The sequence below is a fragment of the Ovis canadensis genome, chromosome X, assembly GCF_042477335.2.
Source record: "Ovis canadensis isolate MfBH-ARS-UI-01 breed Bighorn chromosome X, ARS-UI_OviCan_v2, whole genome shotgun sequence".
Classification (NCBI taxonomy): Eukaryota; Metazoa; Chordata; class Mammalia; order Artiodactyla; family Bovidae; genus Ovis; species Ovis canadensis.
Window position 1 is genome coordinate 67,908,971 of NC_091727.1, and position 15,735 is coordinate 67,924,705.

Genomic DNA, 15,735 nt, shown 5'->3' on the forward strand with positions numbered 1-15,735 from the left:
TAATATGCAGCAATGAAAATGAATGAACTATGGTTATACTCAAAATTGATGACTCTCAGAAACAGGATTGAAGGAATGAAGCCAGACACAAAAGAGTACACAAGTATGATTCCGTTTATATAAAGTATAACAATTAGGTAAAATTAATCTGTGCTAACTTACTAGATGGACCTTAGTCGGCAAAGTAATGTCTCTACTTCTGAATATGCTATCTAGGTTGGTCATAACTTTTCTTCCAAGGAGTAAGCGTCTTTTAATTTCCTGGTTGCAGTCACCATCTGCAGTGATTTTGGATCCCCAAAAAATAATACTTTGCCAACTAAGGTCTGTCTAGTCAAGGCTATGGTTTTTCCTTTGGTCATGTGTGGATGTGAGAGTGGGACTGTTAAGAAGGCTGAGCAACGAAGAATTGATGCTTTTGAAGTGTGGTGTTGGAGAAGACTCTTGAGAGTCCCTTGGACTGCAAGGAGATACATCCAGTCCATTCTAAAGGAGATCAGCCCTGGGATTTCTTTGGAAAGAATGATGCTAAAGCTGAAACTCCAGTACTTTGGCCACCTCATGTGAAGAGTTGACTCATTGGAAAAGACCCTGATGCTAGGAGGGATTGGGGGCAGGAGGAGAAGGGGACGACAGAGGATGAGATGGCTGGATGGCATCACGGACTCAATGGATGTGAGTCTGAGTGAACTCCGGGAGTTGGTGATGGACAGGGAGGTCTGGCGTGCTGCAATTCATGGGGTCGCAAGAGTCGGACACGACTGAGCAACTGAATTGAACTGAACTGAATCTGTGCTAACAGAGATCAGGATAGTGGTTACCACCACAGTGGAAGGAGAGGTTGTAACTCTAAGTAGGCACAAAGGGGGCATCTTGGTTGTTAGTAATGATACTGTTACTGGGATATGGGGGCTGGTTAAATGGGAGTGTCCCATTTGTGAAATCCAATGATATGTACACATTCACTTTTCTACACAGATGAGCTAATAGTAAAAATAGAAGAAACTAAAACAGTCCAATGGAGCAAATGGAAGTCTTTCCAAATAGCATAAGAATAATACAATATCCATATCACACACAAATATTCATTTGAAATGGATCATAAGTCTAAATGTATTATCTGAAATCATAAAGCTTTCAGAGGAAAACATAGGAGAATATATATGACTTGCAGACATGCATTGATTTCTTAAACAATTCACAGAAAGAATACCCAAACAAGAAAAAAAGAGACTAAGTTAGATTTTGTTGAAATTAAAAATGTCTACTCATCAAAATCATTGTCAAGAAAATTGGTAATTAAACTGTAGACTGGGAAAAAAATTTGCAAAACATACATCTGACAAAGGATTCAGGCCATGTAAAGTTCTCCTAAAACTCAATAATAAAAGATGGACAACCTAATTTAAAAGTACACAGGGAATTCCCTCACAGTCCAGTGGTTAGGACTTGGCGTTTTCACTGTGGTGGCCATGGTTCAACCCCTGGTTGGGGAACTAAGATTCCATAAGCCACGTGGCAGAGCCAATAAATAAAAGAATTTTTTTAAAAAATACATAAATTTGGCATTAAGAATATAAAAATGTTTGAACATACACTTCACAAAAGATAAAGCCAATAAGGACATGAAAAAAAAATACTCAACATCATTAGTCATCAAGGAATTTCAAGTTAAAACCACTACTCATCTACTAGAATGACTAAAATGAAAAAAATTAAGTGAAAATACCAAACACTGGTGAGAATATGGAATAATTGGAACTCACACTGCTGGTAGTAGTAGTATAAAATGGAACAACTTATTCTGACACAGTTCTGACAGTGTCTTATATAGTTGAACATCTATCTTACTCTATTACCTGACATTTCCACTTTTAGGTATCTACCCAAAAGAAATGAAAATATGTCCATGAAAAAATAATTCATAGCAGCCTTCTTCATAAAAGCTGTAGGCTAGAAACAACCCAGAAGCCCATCAATTGGTGAATACAATACAAATACAACACAAATACATGGAATACTACCCAGCACAATGCAGCTAAATCTCAAAAGCATTATGCTATGAAAGATACTATGTTCAAAAACCTACAAGCTGAATTATTCCTTTTATATGCGTCTCTAAAAAGGCACAACTGGTGGTTCTCTCGAGGGTGAGATGGGGTGGGTTTGACTGGGAAGGCCCATGAAAGAAGTTTGCAGGGTGATGGTAATGTTCTTAATAGGGGTTTGGGTTCAGTTCAGTTCAGTTCCGTCGCTCAGTCGTGTCCAACTCTCTGCGACTCCATGAATTGCATCACGCCAGGCCTCCCTGTCCATCACCAACTCCCTGAGTTCACTCAGACTCACGTCCATCGAGTCCCTGATGCCATCCAGCCATCTCATCCTCTGTCGTCCCCTTTTCCTCCTGCCCCCAATCCCTCCCGGCATCAGTCTTTTCCAATGAGTCAACTCTTCGCATGAGGTGGCCAAAGTACTGGAGTTTCAGCTTTAGCATCATTCCTTCCAAAGAAATCCCAGGGCTGATCTCCTTTAAAATGGACTGGTTGGATCTCCTTGCAGTCCAAGGGACTCTCAAGAGTCTTCTCCAACACCACAGTTCAAAAGCATCAATTCTTTGGGGTTTGGGTTAGTACTTGTCAAAACTCAGCAAATGTTTTCTTAAAGTTTATGTATTATCCTACATGTAAGTTTTACCCCAAAAGGAAAAAGTGTAAGAAAATTGAACTCTGATAATATACATACAGAAATATTGAGGGAAAAATCTATACTAATGTCTTCAATTTACTTTGAAATGCATTAAAAATAATATGGATTCATAGATCAACAGAGAATTGGGTAGATAGGTATGTGATAAAGCAAATAGAGTAAAATGTTAATGTAGAATCCAGTGATGAGTATACAGGTGTTCATGGTAAATGTATTTCAACTTTGGGGGGTTGAGTTGAGAAAAGGAGACAAAGGCATTTGGGGGAAAGGAAAGAGCTCTGGGAAGTGGTCCAGAAACAAATTAGAGAATTGACCAGACCCCAGATACGGAGGGGCCCAGTGGGCAGCTCAGGAGTTTGGACTTTAATTTTTAAGCAGTGAGGAATCATTTCAGATTTTTAAGGAGTTAAGTGACATTATAAAAGGTAGTGTGGCATGGAGAAATGTTCTGTGATTAAGAGCTAAGAAAGAAGGTTTCTGGTCTCACTTACAGCATGACCTTGGGCAAGTGGATTAATACCTTCAAGTCTCAGAAAGATTCAACAAAATATACCCTTCCTCTTTTGTCTCCTTCTCCATCCAAAAAGAGACCCTTGGGAAACAGAGTTTAATTGAGCACAGAAGGAACTCTGTAAATATGTACTGAAGGAGAAAAATAAACTTCTTCTTCTTTGTCCTTCCCCTCCACCCAAATCCCTTGCCCCTGCCCCTTGCACCCTTGCCCCTGCTCCATTTGAATGATTTTTTTCCTGCCATTTAATTGGCTTTCTTTACCTGCAAGATCAGCAAGTTAGACTTGAAACTTGGCCCCTGAGCCAGAGCATACCAGTCACTTTCCTCTAACTCAGCTGCTGATACTTGATTCTGGCCTTAATGCTCACTACTGTTTCATCCTCTGTCTCTTACTCTAGAAATTTCCTGTGTAAGGGCCTTGGGGTTTCTAAAGGCCTTAGGTCTGTGGCTATCTTAGAGTCTGAAAAGCTACCCCAAATAAATGTACCAGGAAATGTCTGAGAATGCAGACACACTTTGTCTACTCCAAGCCTTCCCACTGCTAACCTGAACCCCACCCTGTCCCCACCCAGGTCTCCCCCATTTGGCCCTCCTATACTCTCCTCAGCAGTTAGTGTCTCTACCACTGACCTGGTGTTAAGGGAGTTATATTTCTGGATGTGTTTGACTTACCTTTTTGGCTAGACTGAATTCTTAGGAGGACAAATGGGTATGGGGCAGACAAAAGATCCTGTAAATCCAGAGCACTTCTTAAATTGAACAAAACAAAACAAAAATCTGCCAAATGTAATACCCCAAAGATTTTACTAAAAGAAGCTTCTTGATGTGATGAGGAACTCCCATATCTCAACATGTCTCTGACACTACACTGTCTTCTTGAAGTTTCTCACTGTTTATTCTCCTTTAATAGTCTGACCCAAAGCCTGGCACAGAACTTCATGCACCATAGAACAGAGGAGACTAAACTGAAATGTTCAGCAAGACACTAGAAAAGGGAAGGAAATAACAAAAGGGAAACAAAAACCAACAGTACCACAGAGCTAGATAATTCTGGCTTCAAATATATGGCTTGATCTTAAGGCTAGCAATTCCTGATTGTATTATAGTTGCTCAATAAATATTTGTGAATGAATACCTATCCACAATGGAAGTGAGACACCATTCTTATCCCTAAGGAACTTAGGTTCTAGTGAGGAGATGTGTTAAATGGATAATTTTAATACAATTTCATAAGTGCTGTGATAGAGAAGTGTTAGTGATTAAAAATCACAGACTCTGGAGCTAGACTGCCACAGTGTGAATCATAGATCCTCAGGTAAATGATTTAACTTTTCCCTGTGTTAACTGTAAAATGATGCCCCTGCCTTATATGTATGTATGTCATATTGATGTTCACAAGGATTTGAGGTAATTAGAAGGAAAAGCTTAGATAATTTAGAGAGCACCTTAAGTAAGTCCTACTGCTTCTTTAGGCTTCAATGTTCCCATCTGTATAATGAGGAGACTGGATTTTGTGGAAGGTACCTTCCAGCTCTGACAGCTAGGCTCTAGATTCTGGAGTTGAACCAATGCCAAAGAACATACTATGTTGTATTCTTCTTTTTCCAATGAAAGCATTCTGCAAACCATCTTGTTAACATTTATTGAGCATTTACTACATGCTAACATTTATTTCCAGGTGCTGTGCCAGCTGCTTTCCATATCTTATTTCTCATCCTTACAATAAACCTTAACAATAAGCCTCTTCTCTATTGTTTATAGTAAGTCTCCTACATACAAATGAGTTCTGTTCCAAGAGCATGTTCATAAGCCCAATTTGTTCATAGGTCTAACAAAGTGAGCCTAGGTTTCCAACTAACACAATCAGCTATCTAGTACTGTATTGTAATAGGTTTATAATACTTTTCACACAAATAATACATTAAAGAAACACAAAAAATACAGAAAACATTTTTAACCTTACAGTGCAGTACTTTGAAAAGTACAGTAATACAGTACAACAGCTGGCATACAGTGGCTGGCATCGAGTGAACAGGCAAGAAGAGTTACTGACTGGAGGAGGGAGAAGAGGTGGGAGATGGTAGAACTGAAGGACTGTCAGCAATAGGAGATGGAAGGAAAGCTGCAATTTCACTCACATCTAACGTTGTTGGAATATACATTCACATCTTTGAAAGTTTGCAATTCGAAGGTTTGTATGTAAGGTACTTACCGTATGGGCTTTGTTACACTAAATAGTTTAATTAATTAATTAATTGCACCCTGTTTGTATCAGGCATTTGTGTTAAATCCTAAGGATATAAAGATAAATAATGCTGACCCTATGCTCAAGGAGGTCACAGACTAGGAGAGGAAACCAATATAAAGGGCAAGGCTCATCCTTACACTGCATTGTAACCATATACCTAAGATACTTCTGTTTCAGTCCCACAAGGGAGCCACTCCTCAGGGTGGGAATCTTTTAGCCAAGATTTAGCACAATGTTTAGAAGATGGTAGGCTCTCAGTTGGGCTTCCCAGGTGACACAGTGGTAGAGAACCCGCCTTCCAATGCAGGAGATGCAAGAGAGACAGGTTTGATCCCTAGGAAAATCCCTGAAGGACATGGCACCTCACTCCAATATTCTTGCCTGAAAAATTCCATGGACAGAGGAGCTTGGCAGCCTACAATCCATGGAGTCACTGAACAACTGAGCATGCATGCGTGCACACACATACACAGATTCTCAATACTCTTGAATAAATGAAAAAATTAATTAACAAAAGGCTTTTTAAAAACCCATTCCATTTCTACCTTAGATATGATCAATAAACTAATCCATTTCACCCTCTCTCTCACTTCAAGCTTTGCTGCTCTGTACTAGCTCTCAGAGGGTTAAATCCCATCTCATTGTTCTTTATAAAGCTCCTGCTGCTTCTGTCATCTTTCTCCTCTATGCCTACTCTAATAATAGACCAACGATTGAGCAGAATTGCTTCCTTGGCATTCGGGAAGCAGGCTTCATGCATATGGTCAATTGATTTGTTTTTAATGTACCTATTATTATGAATAGGCTGCTGGCTCAAACTGAAATCAGGCTACATCCAATATCTTTTTCCTTCCATGCCTCCACTGTGGCTCCTAGGAGGTGTCAACATTCAATTTCCTTTCCCAGTAATAAGGATTTCCATCAGTACTCTTTCCTGATTCTGGACAACAAAACCTAAGTCTTCTTTGCCTTTGGACTTCTTTTGCCATCACCATTTCTTTTGCCACTACAAGCATCCTGGCTCCTTTTCACAATCAATCTTACTTGGCTGTCAGATACAAGGTGGTGCCATGTCATCAGAACTCTTCAGTTACCCTTATAGAGATAAATAAAGAAAAGTGAACAAAGGAAGGGAAAATTATGTGCTCATCTTGAGAAGGGCTTCCCAGGTGGTTCAGTGGGTAAAGAATCTGCCTGCAATGCAGAAGATGCAGAAAATGCAGGTTTGATTTCTGGGATGGGAAGATCCCCCGGAGCGGGCATGGCAACCCACTCCAGTATTCTTGCCTGGAGAATCCCATGGACAGAGGAGCCTGATGGACTACAGTCCATAGGGTTACAGATAGTCGAACATGACTGAAGCGACTGAGCATGCACACACGCTTCTTGAGAAAGTTCTCAATATGTCATTCATTCTCAAGTAGTTAGGATGATTTAGGCACAGGACAGAGGGATGATGAGAATGACCTATTGAGTTCTGAGACTTCTATTGAAAAAAATAGAGGCCCAACGCAAGCAAGTACATTTGACCTGAAATTGAGAATGTCAGGGATAAAGGGCTTTCAGAGATCATCTGGTCTAGTGAATCCTAAGCAATAATCTGCAGACCGATGGCAGTCTGTGACATTTTCATCAGTCTGCTGACACTACAAAACTTGTTGTCAACTGATCTTTCTTGAGAAAGATTTTCCTCAGTAAAAGACTATGTCCTTTCTACATTTTCTATATGTCAGTATTAAGACATCATTACAATAATGATATGATAGTGATGATACATGCCCTTACAAGACAATATTAAAAGTTGACATCTTTATGTTGATCCCCAAAGTTTTGGGAAAAATTTTAGAGAAATTGTACTAGTCTTTGAGATCTAAAATTGTGGTTATTAATGCTTTGGTCTAGTGGTTTCAAAACCTGGCAGTGCAGTAATATTACTGGAAAGTGAAAGTGCAATCACTCAGTCTTCTTTGCCAGGCTCCTCTGTCCATGGGATTTTCCAGGCAATAGTACTGCCATTTCCTTCTCCAGGGGATCTTCCTGACTCAAGAATCAAACCCAGGTCTCCCGCACTGTAGACAGATGCTTAACTGTCTGAGCCACCAGGGAAGTCCTGGCTCCCATCCCCAGAAGCTTTGATTCAGCAAGTGTGGAGAGGGACCCAGGAGTCAGTATTTGTACATAAGTCTCTAGGTGATTCTAATGTGTAACCAGGTTAGGGAACTACTGCTTTGCTTCACCACTTGTATGATTAATCAAGGACATAAGTAATTGGAATGGTTCCATTGTGGGATTATTCTGTTAGAGACAGAAATAGAGTACATTCTTTCCCTTGCAGTGTAAACCAGAGACCTCTGTTGGGGTTTTCTAAGATCCACAGACAGATAAGTAAAATAATTTAGAGAGTTTATAGGGGCCACACTCACTTCTCAAGAGCATAAGCCAAATTGAATGAAAAGGGGATGACAGAGGATGAGATGGTTGGATGGCATCACCAACGCAATGGACATGAGTTTGAGCAAGCTCTGGGAGATGGTGAAGGACAGGGAAGCCTGGTGTGCTGCAGTTCATGGGGTCACAGAGTCAGACATGACTGAACAACAGCAACAACAACACATGGTAGGTGCTCTCTAATGATTTGTTCCTATTGATGATGTCTGTCAACCAAGTCTGATATAGAAATTTGTAGAGAAAACTTCACTCATCTTGAGACTTTAACTCTACTTCTGTCACCTCACTCTCAACCTTGTCTAATCCTTTACATCCTTCTCTTCCCTTTTCCTCAAGAGGACAAGGACCATTGTATGTTCCTGGGCTTGACTTAGTGACTGGCACATAGTACTTGCTTAATAACTATTTGTGAAATGAATGACTGGTATGACAAAGGCAAGAGGCATGTCTCCCCAGTTTAAGACTAACCCTCCTATATACTTTGTTGAACCCACTCTGGAGATGCAGGAAAGGCATAGAATCTAAACTGGAGGATAGTGAGGAAAATGGGTGGTGAGGGATGAGAGAAAAGCAGGTGTCCATATGTCATGGAATGATGGATAATCTAGTATGCTTGGGGCCTGCCATGAATGGGAGAAAGGGAAGGGAAGAAAATGTTAAAGAGTGGAGCTAGACAGGTTGAATGTGAATGTCTTAGAGCCAAGCACCAGGTCTTTTTGTGTCCTTGGTATATACTATAGTTTGACACACAGAGGCTCTTAGTAAACACTTGCTGAATAATTGTGGGTGGTCCCAAAGCATAAAGGACTTTTATGCCTAGTTGAGGAATTTAAACTTAACTCAAAGAGAGAATCACTGAAAGTTTTTAAAACAGAGAAGTGTCATGATTAAAATTGTATTTTAAAGTTGTAATTGACAAGATTGTTTAGAAGAAGAGACAGAAAGCCACAGGCACCTTCAGATCTGATTTGGCTCTCAACTTCCAATCTTCACTAACACTGCTGCTACTGCTAAGTCTCTTCAGTCATGTCTGACTCTGTGTGACTCCATAGACAGCAGCCCACCAGGCTCCTCTGGCCCTGGGATTTTCCTTCTCCAATGCATGAAAGCGAAAAGTGAAAGTGAAGTCTCTCAGTCGTGTCCAATTCCTGGCAACCCCATGGACTGCAGCCCATCAGGCTCCTCCATCCATGGGATTTTCCAGGCAAGAGTACTGAAGTGGGTTGCCATCGCCTTCTCCATCACTAACACTACTATCATCCTTTCCTTCACTCAAGAAAGAAGGAAATGTCAGTGTCATCTTTGCGTCTTCTTTTTCTCTTACTATCCAAATCTATTCTGTCCACTTTACCATAACGATAGTTCACAGAGCCATCCCTTTGTCCTCATTCCTAGTCAGTGCCCTATTTCAGATCATCAACTTTTTATTACCTGGTTCATTGCTTGGTTTCCTTACCTCTTATCTTTCCAAGTCACAGTAACTTTTTACACTGTCACCATGGATTTTTCCCCTAAAATGCAGATCTGATATTAGTTGCCTACTCAATAATCTTCACTGGCTCTCTTGTATATCCAAAATAAAATCTAATACTTCTCAGCATGCTATTTAATAACTTTGTGGTGTGGGTATTAACTCCATTTTGCAGATAAAGAAACTGAAGCTCGGAAAGGGAAAACAACTTGCTTAGGATTACACAAGTTTACAATGATAGAATCATGATTAGAATCCAGGTCTCCAGATTCCAGTGCTCTACCATTATAAAATACCTTCTAAAGAGGGAATAAATGGTAGGCACTGCATGTGTTTTGAGAATGGTAAGATAGGGGCTACATCATCTTGTCTTTTGGATGGGGAACATAATGTGAAGTTCATACAAATGAGTTAAGATTCCTGTTCTAACCTCTTGATGGCTTTGTAGACTTGAAAAATTGACTTAAGAGGTTTCCTCACTTGCTTCCTCACTTGTAAGACAGGGACAAATCATTTCAATCTTATAGCATTGTTATGAAGATCATATGAGATCATTTTTGTAAAGGGCTAGCATAGTTCTAGGTTCACAAGAGCTTCTTAGTGTCATCACAACCCCCACTCCCGTGATCTAAAAAACAAAACAAAACAAAACAAAACGTATAAATGAGAACAGAATTTAGACAGGAGTCCGACATGGGCTACAAGACTCCAGGGTCTATTCTTGGTTCTGGGTTTGGAAATAACCCTTTTCAGTGTTTTAATCAAGTTCCCTGCAAATGGATGCCAAGGCTAGGGCATTAGTTGGTCCTGTGAGACTGCTGACTAAAAAATCAAATCTTAGGCATATAATGTCCATGATTCGTCACTCCTCATGACTGAAGCATTGAGGATTTTTATTAAAATGCAAACGTTTCCTGGGAGAGGCAGTATACATATTAACTTTTTGGCCTGATTAGCTTTCATTTACCTCTTTCTATGAGCAGAATTCTTCATGCCTCTTTATTTTGTCCCTTTTAGGTAGGGATACCCAACCTCCATCCCAGCCTGTTAAAATCCTTCTCAAGATTCAAGGGCCATCTAAGCCACTACCTCCTCCGGAAGCCTACTGTGATAACTCAACCACATCCTGCCTTTCCTTCCTCTGTCCCTCTCCCGGGGAGTACCTCCCCAGTGGCCTGTTGTGAAGCTCAGGGAGCTCAAGACTTTGCCTTGAATTTCAGCTTGTATTTGACTTGTCCCATGACCTTAGACTAATAAACACCTTGATTTCCTTAAGCCTCGATCTTCCAGCCTGGAAAAAGCAGGTGATAAAGACACAACTCCAGGCAGTAAGGAACGTGCTCTATTCCTCTAGCAATGGCTGCTTTGCTGACTGGTGGAGGCTCCATGATTTGTGCATTTGGCTTCTTCCTCTCATAGCATGGCAAGCTACCTGGGACACCTCTATCCTCCCGCTCAGCTCACCCCGCCTTCAGCTGCTTATTGACTATGTTCCTGGCCATCTGCTGCAACCCTGAGCTGCATTTTCACCTGCCATACAGTCTTTTCACCCAACAAGAAGGTTAATGAGATGCTGGGTAGAAAGGGCTTGGCGCTTGCCCGCCCGCTGGTGGGGAGTGAAGTAGCTTGGTAACCACACCACGAATTCTTGATTAGTGCATTAGACGCGCGGGCCCTTAGGGGCAGCAGAGCTTCCCGGGATCGCTGGGGCCGGCCCCGAGGGCCGAGGCTGGAAACAGCCGTGCATTCCGGCAGGGAGCCCAGCCGCCCGCGGGGCAGATCACCCCTCCCGCATACCGGGACCCGCTCACTCTCTAGGGAGCAAACTCTCCCTTTCCCTCGCAGGGCCAGGGCCTTAGTCTCGGACTTTCAGCGGGACTCCTGTGTCTCTGTGCCAGAGGTGGGCGGAAGGGCGCGGTGGGTGCTGGGAAGACATCCCTCAGCTAGCGGCTCGGCCGAGTTCTCGAGCACCCGAAAAGCCGCGGCGGAGACCCGAGGGACCAGCCCAGCCGGGATGTTGAGGGCAGAGCGGCCCTTGCCCAAACTGGCGGCTCGACCTGGCCCCAACTCCTACTTCTCCAATGCGGGACAGAGAGCCGGGAGAAGCCAGCACTGAGCTCCGTCTCGTGCCCCGCCTGGGCCCGGCCCCCTCCGGTGCCACTGAACCTCCCTCCCTACCTGGCCCGGCCCCCGGCCCAGACCCGGCCCTCTACGGCTCCTCTGGGCTCCAGGTTGGCGCAAACAAAGCCCTGATTGACTGCCCGGAGGGGCGGGCCTCGCTGCCGGGCCGCCTCCTCCCATCCGCGCCCCGCCAGGGATTTGCCGGGAAGGGCGGGGGCGGAGGGGGAGAGACTGGGGTGGGGGGGCTGTTGCGCAGGACTGCGGGTGGGGGCTGAGCTCCTGAGCTCAAGACTGTGCCCACCGTCGTCTGAAGCTTGGGCTGTGTCCTCCAAGTCCCCCTTAAGCCCAAGGAGGGGCAAAGGGACAACTGAGGGTGGGATGGGGTTCTTAGGGGCCATCTCTCGTCCTGGGGTCCCTGGGGAGACCCTAGTTCCAGGCTACTTGTGAGGAAGGAGAGAGAGTGGGAGTAAAGGATAGGCGGGGTCTTCCCTGGGGATTCTGGGTTGATCAATGCTTGTTTGGAGCCTGCGGGGAGGAGAGGGAAGGAGAACAGGATAGTTTATGCTCTCGTTTTTCCATTTTAACTATCCCTCTACTGGGCTTCTGGACTAGGAGAACGGGATTCGGAAAGGGAGTTGAGGAAGGCAGTGGCGAATTGAGGAGGAGGTAGGCAAGTGTGAGGAGGAGGAGGAAGGGCTGGGGAGAAGAGCGAGGCTGTAGGGCTGCCTGTTGACGGAGGAAGAGGTTGAGGGGGAGGGAGAGGAGGAGGAGGAGGGGGAGGAGAGAGATGACATGGGGAGAGGAGGAGGGGGATTGGACGGGGGAGGAGGAGTAGAGGGCTCGAGGGACCGTCTGTCTCGGGACAGGCTGGCCAGCTGGGGCGCGGAGCCGGGAGGAGGAGGCAGCAGCAGCAGCGCTTGGAGCAGCAGCAGCAGAAACAAGTACCAGCCACAGAGCGGCTCCTCCGGCCCGAGCAGCCACAGTCCCCCGGCCGCGATGGCGCTGCAAAGCCCGGCGAGCGAGGAAGCTAAAGGGCCCTGGCGGGAGGCAGACCAGGAACAGCAGGAGCCGGTGGGTAGCCCCGAGCCGGAACCGGAGCCGGTGCCAGTGCCCCCACCCGAGCCCCAGCCAGAACCTCAGCCGGAGCCCCAGCCCCTACCGGACCCTGCACCAATGCCGGAGCTGGAGTTTGAGCCTGAGCCTATGCACGAACCCGACCCTACACCCACGGTGGAGACCCGCGGCACCGCGCGTGGCTTCCAGCCCCCCGAAGGTGGCTTCGGCTGGATGGTGGTCTTCGCTGCCACCTGGTGCAACGGCTCCATCTTCGGCATCCAGAACTCCTTCGGGATTCTTTACTCCATGCTGCTGCAGGAGGAAAGAGAGAAAAATCGCCAAGTGGAGTTCCAAGCAGGTGAGCGGCCCCGCGCGCCCCACCTGGCGTTCTAGGCAAGGGTGTTCGTTCCGGCCGCTGCAGATCTCATATCTCCTGGCCCGAAGCGCCCCTCTATAGTGCGCCGCTTGGACTTATCGCCGTTACCCCTGGCCCTTGGCGCTGCTAGGGCGCGGGTTGCCTGGCTCTGGGCAGCCTCGGCTGTGGAGACTAGCTGCAAGAAATCCCTGGGGGTGGGACCTGGGACCTTCGTTGATCATACACAAAGAGTGAACTTTTTTGTTCTGGGACATATCCAGACGCACCCTTCGGGTTTGTTTAAAGTACTCTGAGCGTCTGTACAGAGGGAAATATTTGCAGAAAGGTTTTTCTTGTTGTTGTTGTTGTTGTTTTGTTTTGTTTTCGTGGGGGTGGGGGGTGAAGTGTGAAGCCATGGAGAGAGAAGAGAGTTGGAAGGTTGGGAGGACTTCGAGAGAAATACCGTACCTCAGATGTCCGCAGCAGCCTCTGTTCCTGTACAGGAAGTGGAGGTGTTTTCTGTCAAAAACACTTTAGGAATCCTGATGACTGAGCGAAGAGTCAAACACATGGCAGGCGTGTGTATCTGTTGGAGAGAGAGAAAGGGAGGGAAGGAGTGCGAGTGGAGGGGGGGGATGTGCGCGCGTCTATTTGCCTGCAGTGGTTACTGCCCAACAGGGCGGGCTGTCCTCTGCCACACTGAGGGAGCGAGCGGATCTCTGTGCCCTCTGAGCTGAACCCCAAACCAGGCAGGGAGGCAGTCTCCAGAGAGGCGTGAGGCAGCTGGCAGACTGGGCCCTGAGACTCACTTTGCACCGCCTCCAACCTCAGCCTTGCATTCCCTGGCGCCTCGCGCCTCTTCGCTATCCGCGGGGTGCCTCGTTAGTCTTTAGCCAGAAAGCCGGCCTCCACCCCTCCTGCCTTCGGGTGGTGCTGACTTGGTCTTCTTCCCTAAGACAAGCAGGACTGGGGGCATAGCTCTCGCTGTTCAAAGCTGGCTGCAGAACCACAGGATTGCGCGCTCCTCCCATTGAGCCTGCCAGTGGACTCAGAGAAGTTAAAGTAGCCATCCGGCTTTCTCAGCAAGCCGCCGGTGAAGCCCGTAACCCGTTTTGATGAGGAGTCTCAGGAGCGAACTGAAGGGCTTGGGATGCCTTCCTCAAGGCTCACTCCCTCTTGTGGCTCCTCAGGACAGCTCCACTCTAGACCTGTCGCAAGTTCAAAGCTTAGAATACGTGGCTTTTAAAAACGCAGCTCAGAATGCGTTGCCTTGGGACTGAAGGGTTCCCTCCTCTCCCCACCCCCGAACACACACTTCTGCTGCTCTCTAAGGAGCACTGGGGATTATTTAGTAAATAGAAACCTTGAATTCTGTGAGCATCCACCTGTGGATTCTCTGAGCCCTTGGAGAGCCTCTTCTACTGCTCTCAATCAAGAACTCTTTTGTTTTTTAATTTGCAGCTTCACTGGGCTGCCCTTAAAGAGGTTTTGGGACTCTTGGTGCCCCTGGCCTTGCGATCCATTGGCGTCCTAATGTGCAGGCCCCACTTGAAAGTTTGAGTGCATGTGAATGGCTGTACAAGGCAGTTCACAGGACTGCCCAGGCTGCTTTGATGCCTGAGTGGAGGGGGTTCCTGACTGTGTGGAACATCTGGGCAGAAGGTCACTACCACACTCACCCCTGGGACTACATTTTCCCTGATTTGAGCAGTTCAGGGGCTCTTGGGAAGGCAGCCAGAGTAAGGTCTCTGGCTTTTGCCTAGATTACCTTTTAGGGCACCTGCCGTGCACTGCCCTGTGGTTAAAGACAGGCTGTTGGCCTTTTAGGTCAGTGGTAAAGTCTGGGGAAAACTTCATGCGAGGTCGTGGGGAATGGGCTGAAGTTAGACCCTGGCATTCATGTGAGTGAGCAGGCCTAGAGCAGGGGCCTTGGGAGTATGAAATAAAACTTGGAAAAACCACTATTTTACCAGGAAGAGGTCCACTGCTGGGGAACAAACTTCAAAGTAGGTGATCATAGGGGACTCAGGGGGAGGGCTGGCTGTGACTTTCCGGTCAAGACCTCACAGTGAAACTGGGAAGTGGGGGTGGCAGTGAGCTGTACCGAGGTGTGGCTGGTGTGTACTCTGACACAGACTAGGTCCATTGAGGGGCCGGGGTTACTTCTTTAAATTATGGTGAGTATGGGTCAGGAAAGGATGGAAAGGAATTTGGTATATCCCTAGGGTCTCAAACTACTTTGGCTTGGGTCCTTGCTGTGTGTGTCTTGAATTCATGAAAATTATTTTTGATACTGGAGGCTCTGGGGAGCACCTCAGTTTTTATTTTTAAAATGTCAGGAGCAACCCCGCCCCACTACTTTCCTTAGTTCCTAAAAAATCTTATCCTCACCACTACCCTTCTTGAGCCCCTCAACTTTCCCAAGCAGCCATTTAGGTCCTGAGATTCCAGATATGTCTCTGCCTCCCTACACTTTCTGCAGTTTACTCAGAATTTCTCAGCTACCTGTGCCACGTTACTGGTGTCTCAAAAGGACAGAAGAAGCCAGTAGAAGCTTGCTGAGATCTTTGTCAGCCAGTGTTTGCCTAATAGCCATTCTGGGGAACATGGAATGTAAACCCATACATACAATCAAGGAGGTTGGTGCATCGTCTATTTCTATTAATGTCTGACATGCATTCCATCTCTAGATATCTATGAATTAAATATTTGGAAGCACCCCACAGCCCAAATTCTCTTTGGCTAGGCCTATGGCCCCGCCCATCAGAACAAGACCCAGTTTCCCCCTCAGTCAGTCTCTACCAACAGGAAGCTTCC

General features: G+C 45.7%; 1 protein-coding gene across 1 annotated transcript in view; it reads left to right on the forward strand.

Moving 5' to 3' along the window:
- The first annotated feature begins 11,815 nt into the window (after window positions 1-11,815).
- The window catches only part of SLC16A2 (solute carrier family 16 member 2), a 135,834-nt gene continuing 131,914 nt past the window's right edge, over window positions 11,816-15,735 (forward strand). The window contains exon 1 of the mRNA XM_070291846.1: window positions 11,816-12,921. Within this exon, the coding sequence (XP_070147947.1) occupies window positions 12,300-12,921 (622 nt within the window). The 5' untranslated portion in view covers window positions 11,816-12,299. The remainder of the gene's footprint in view (window positions 12,922-15,735) is intronic.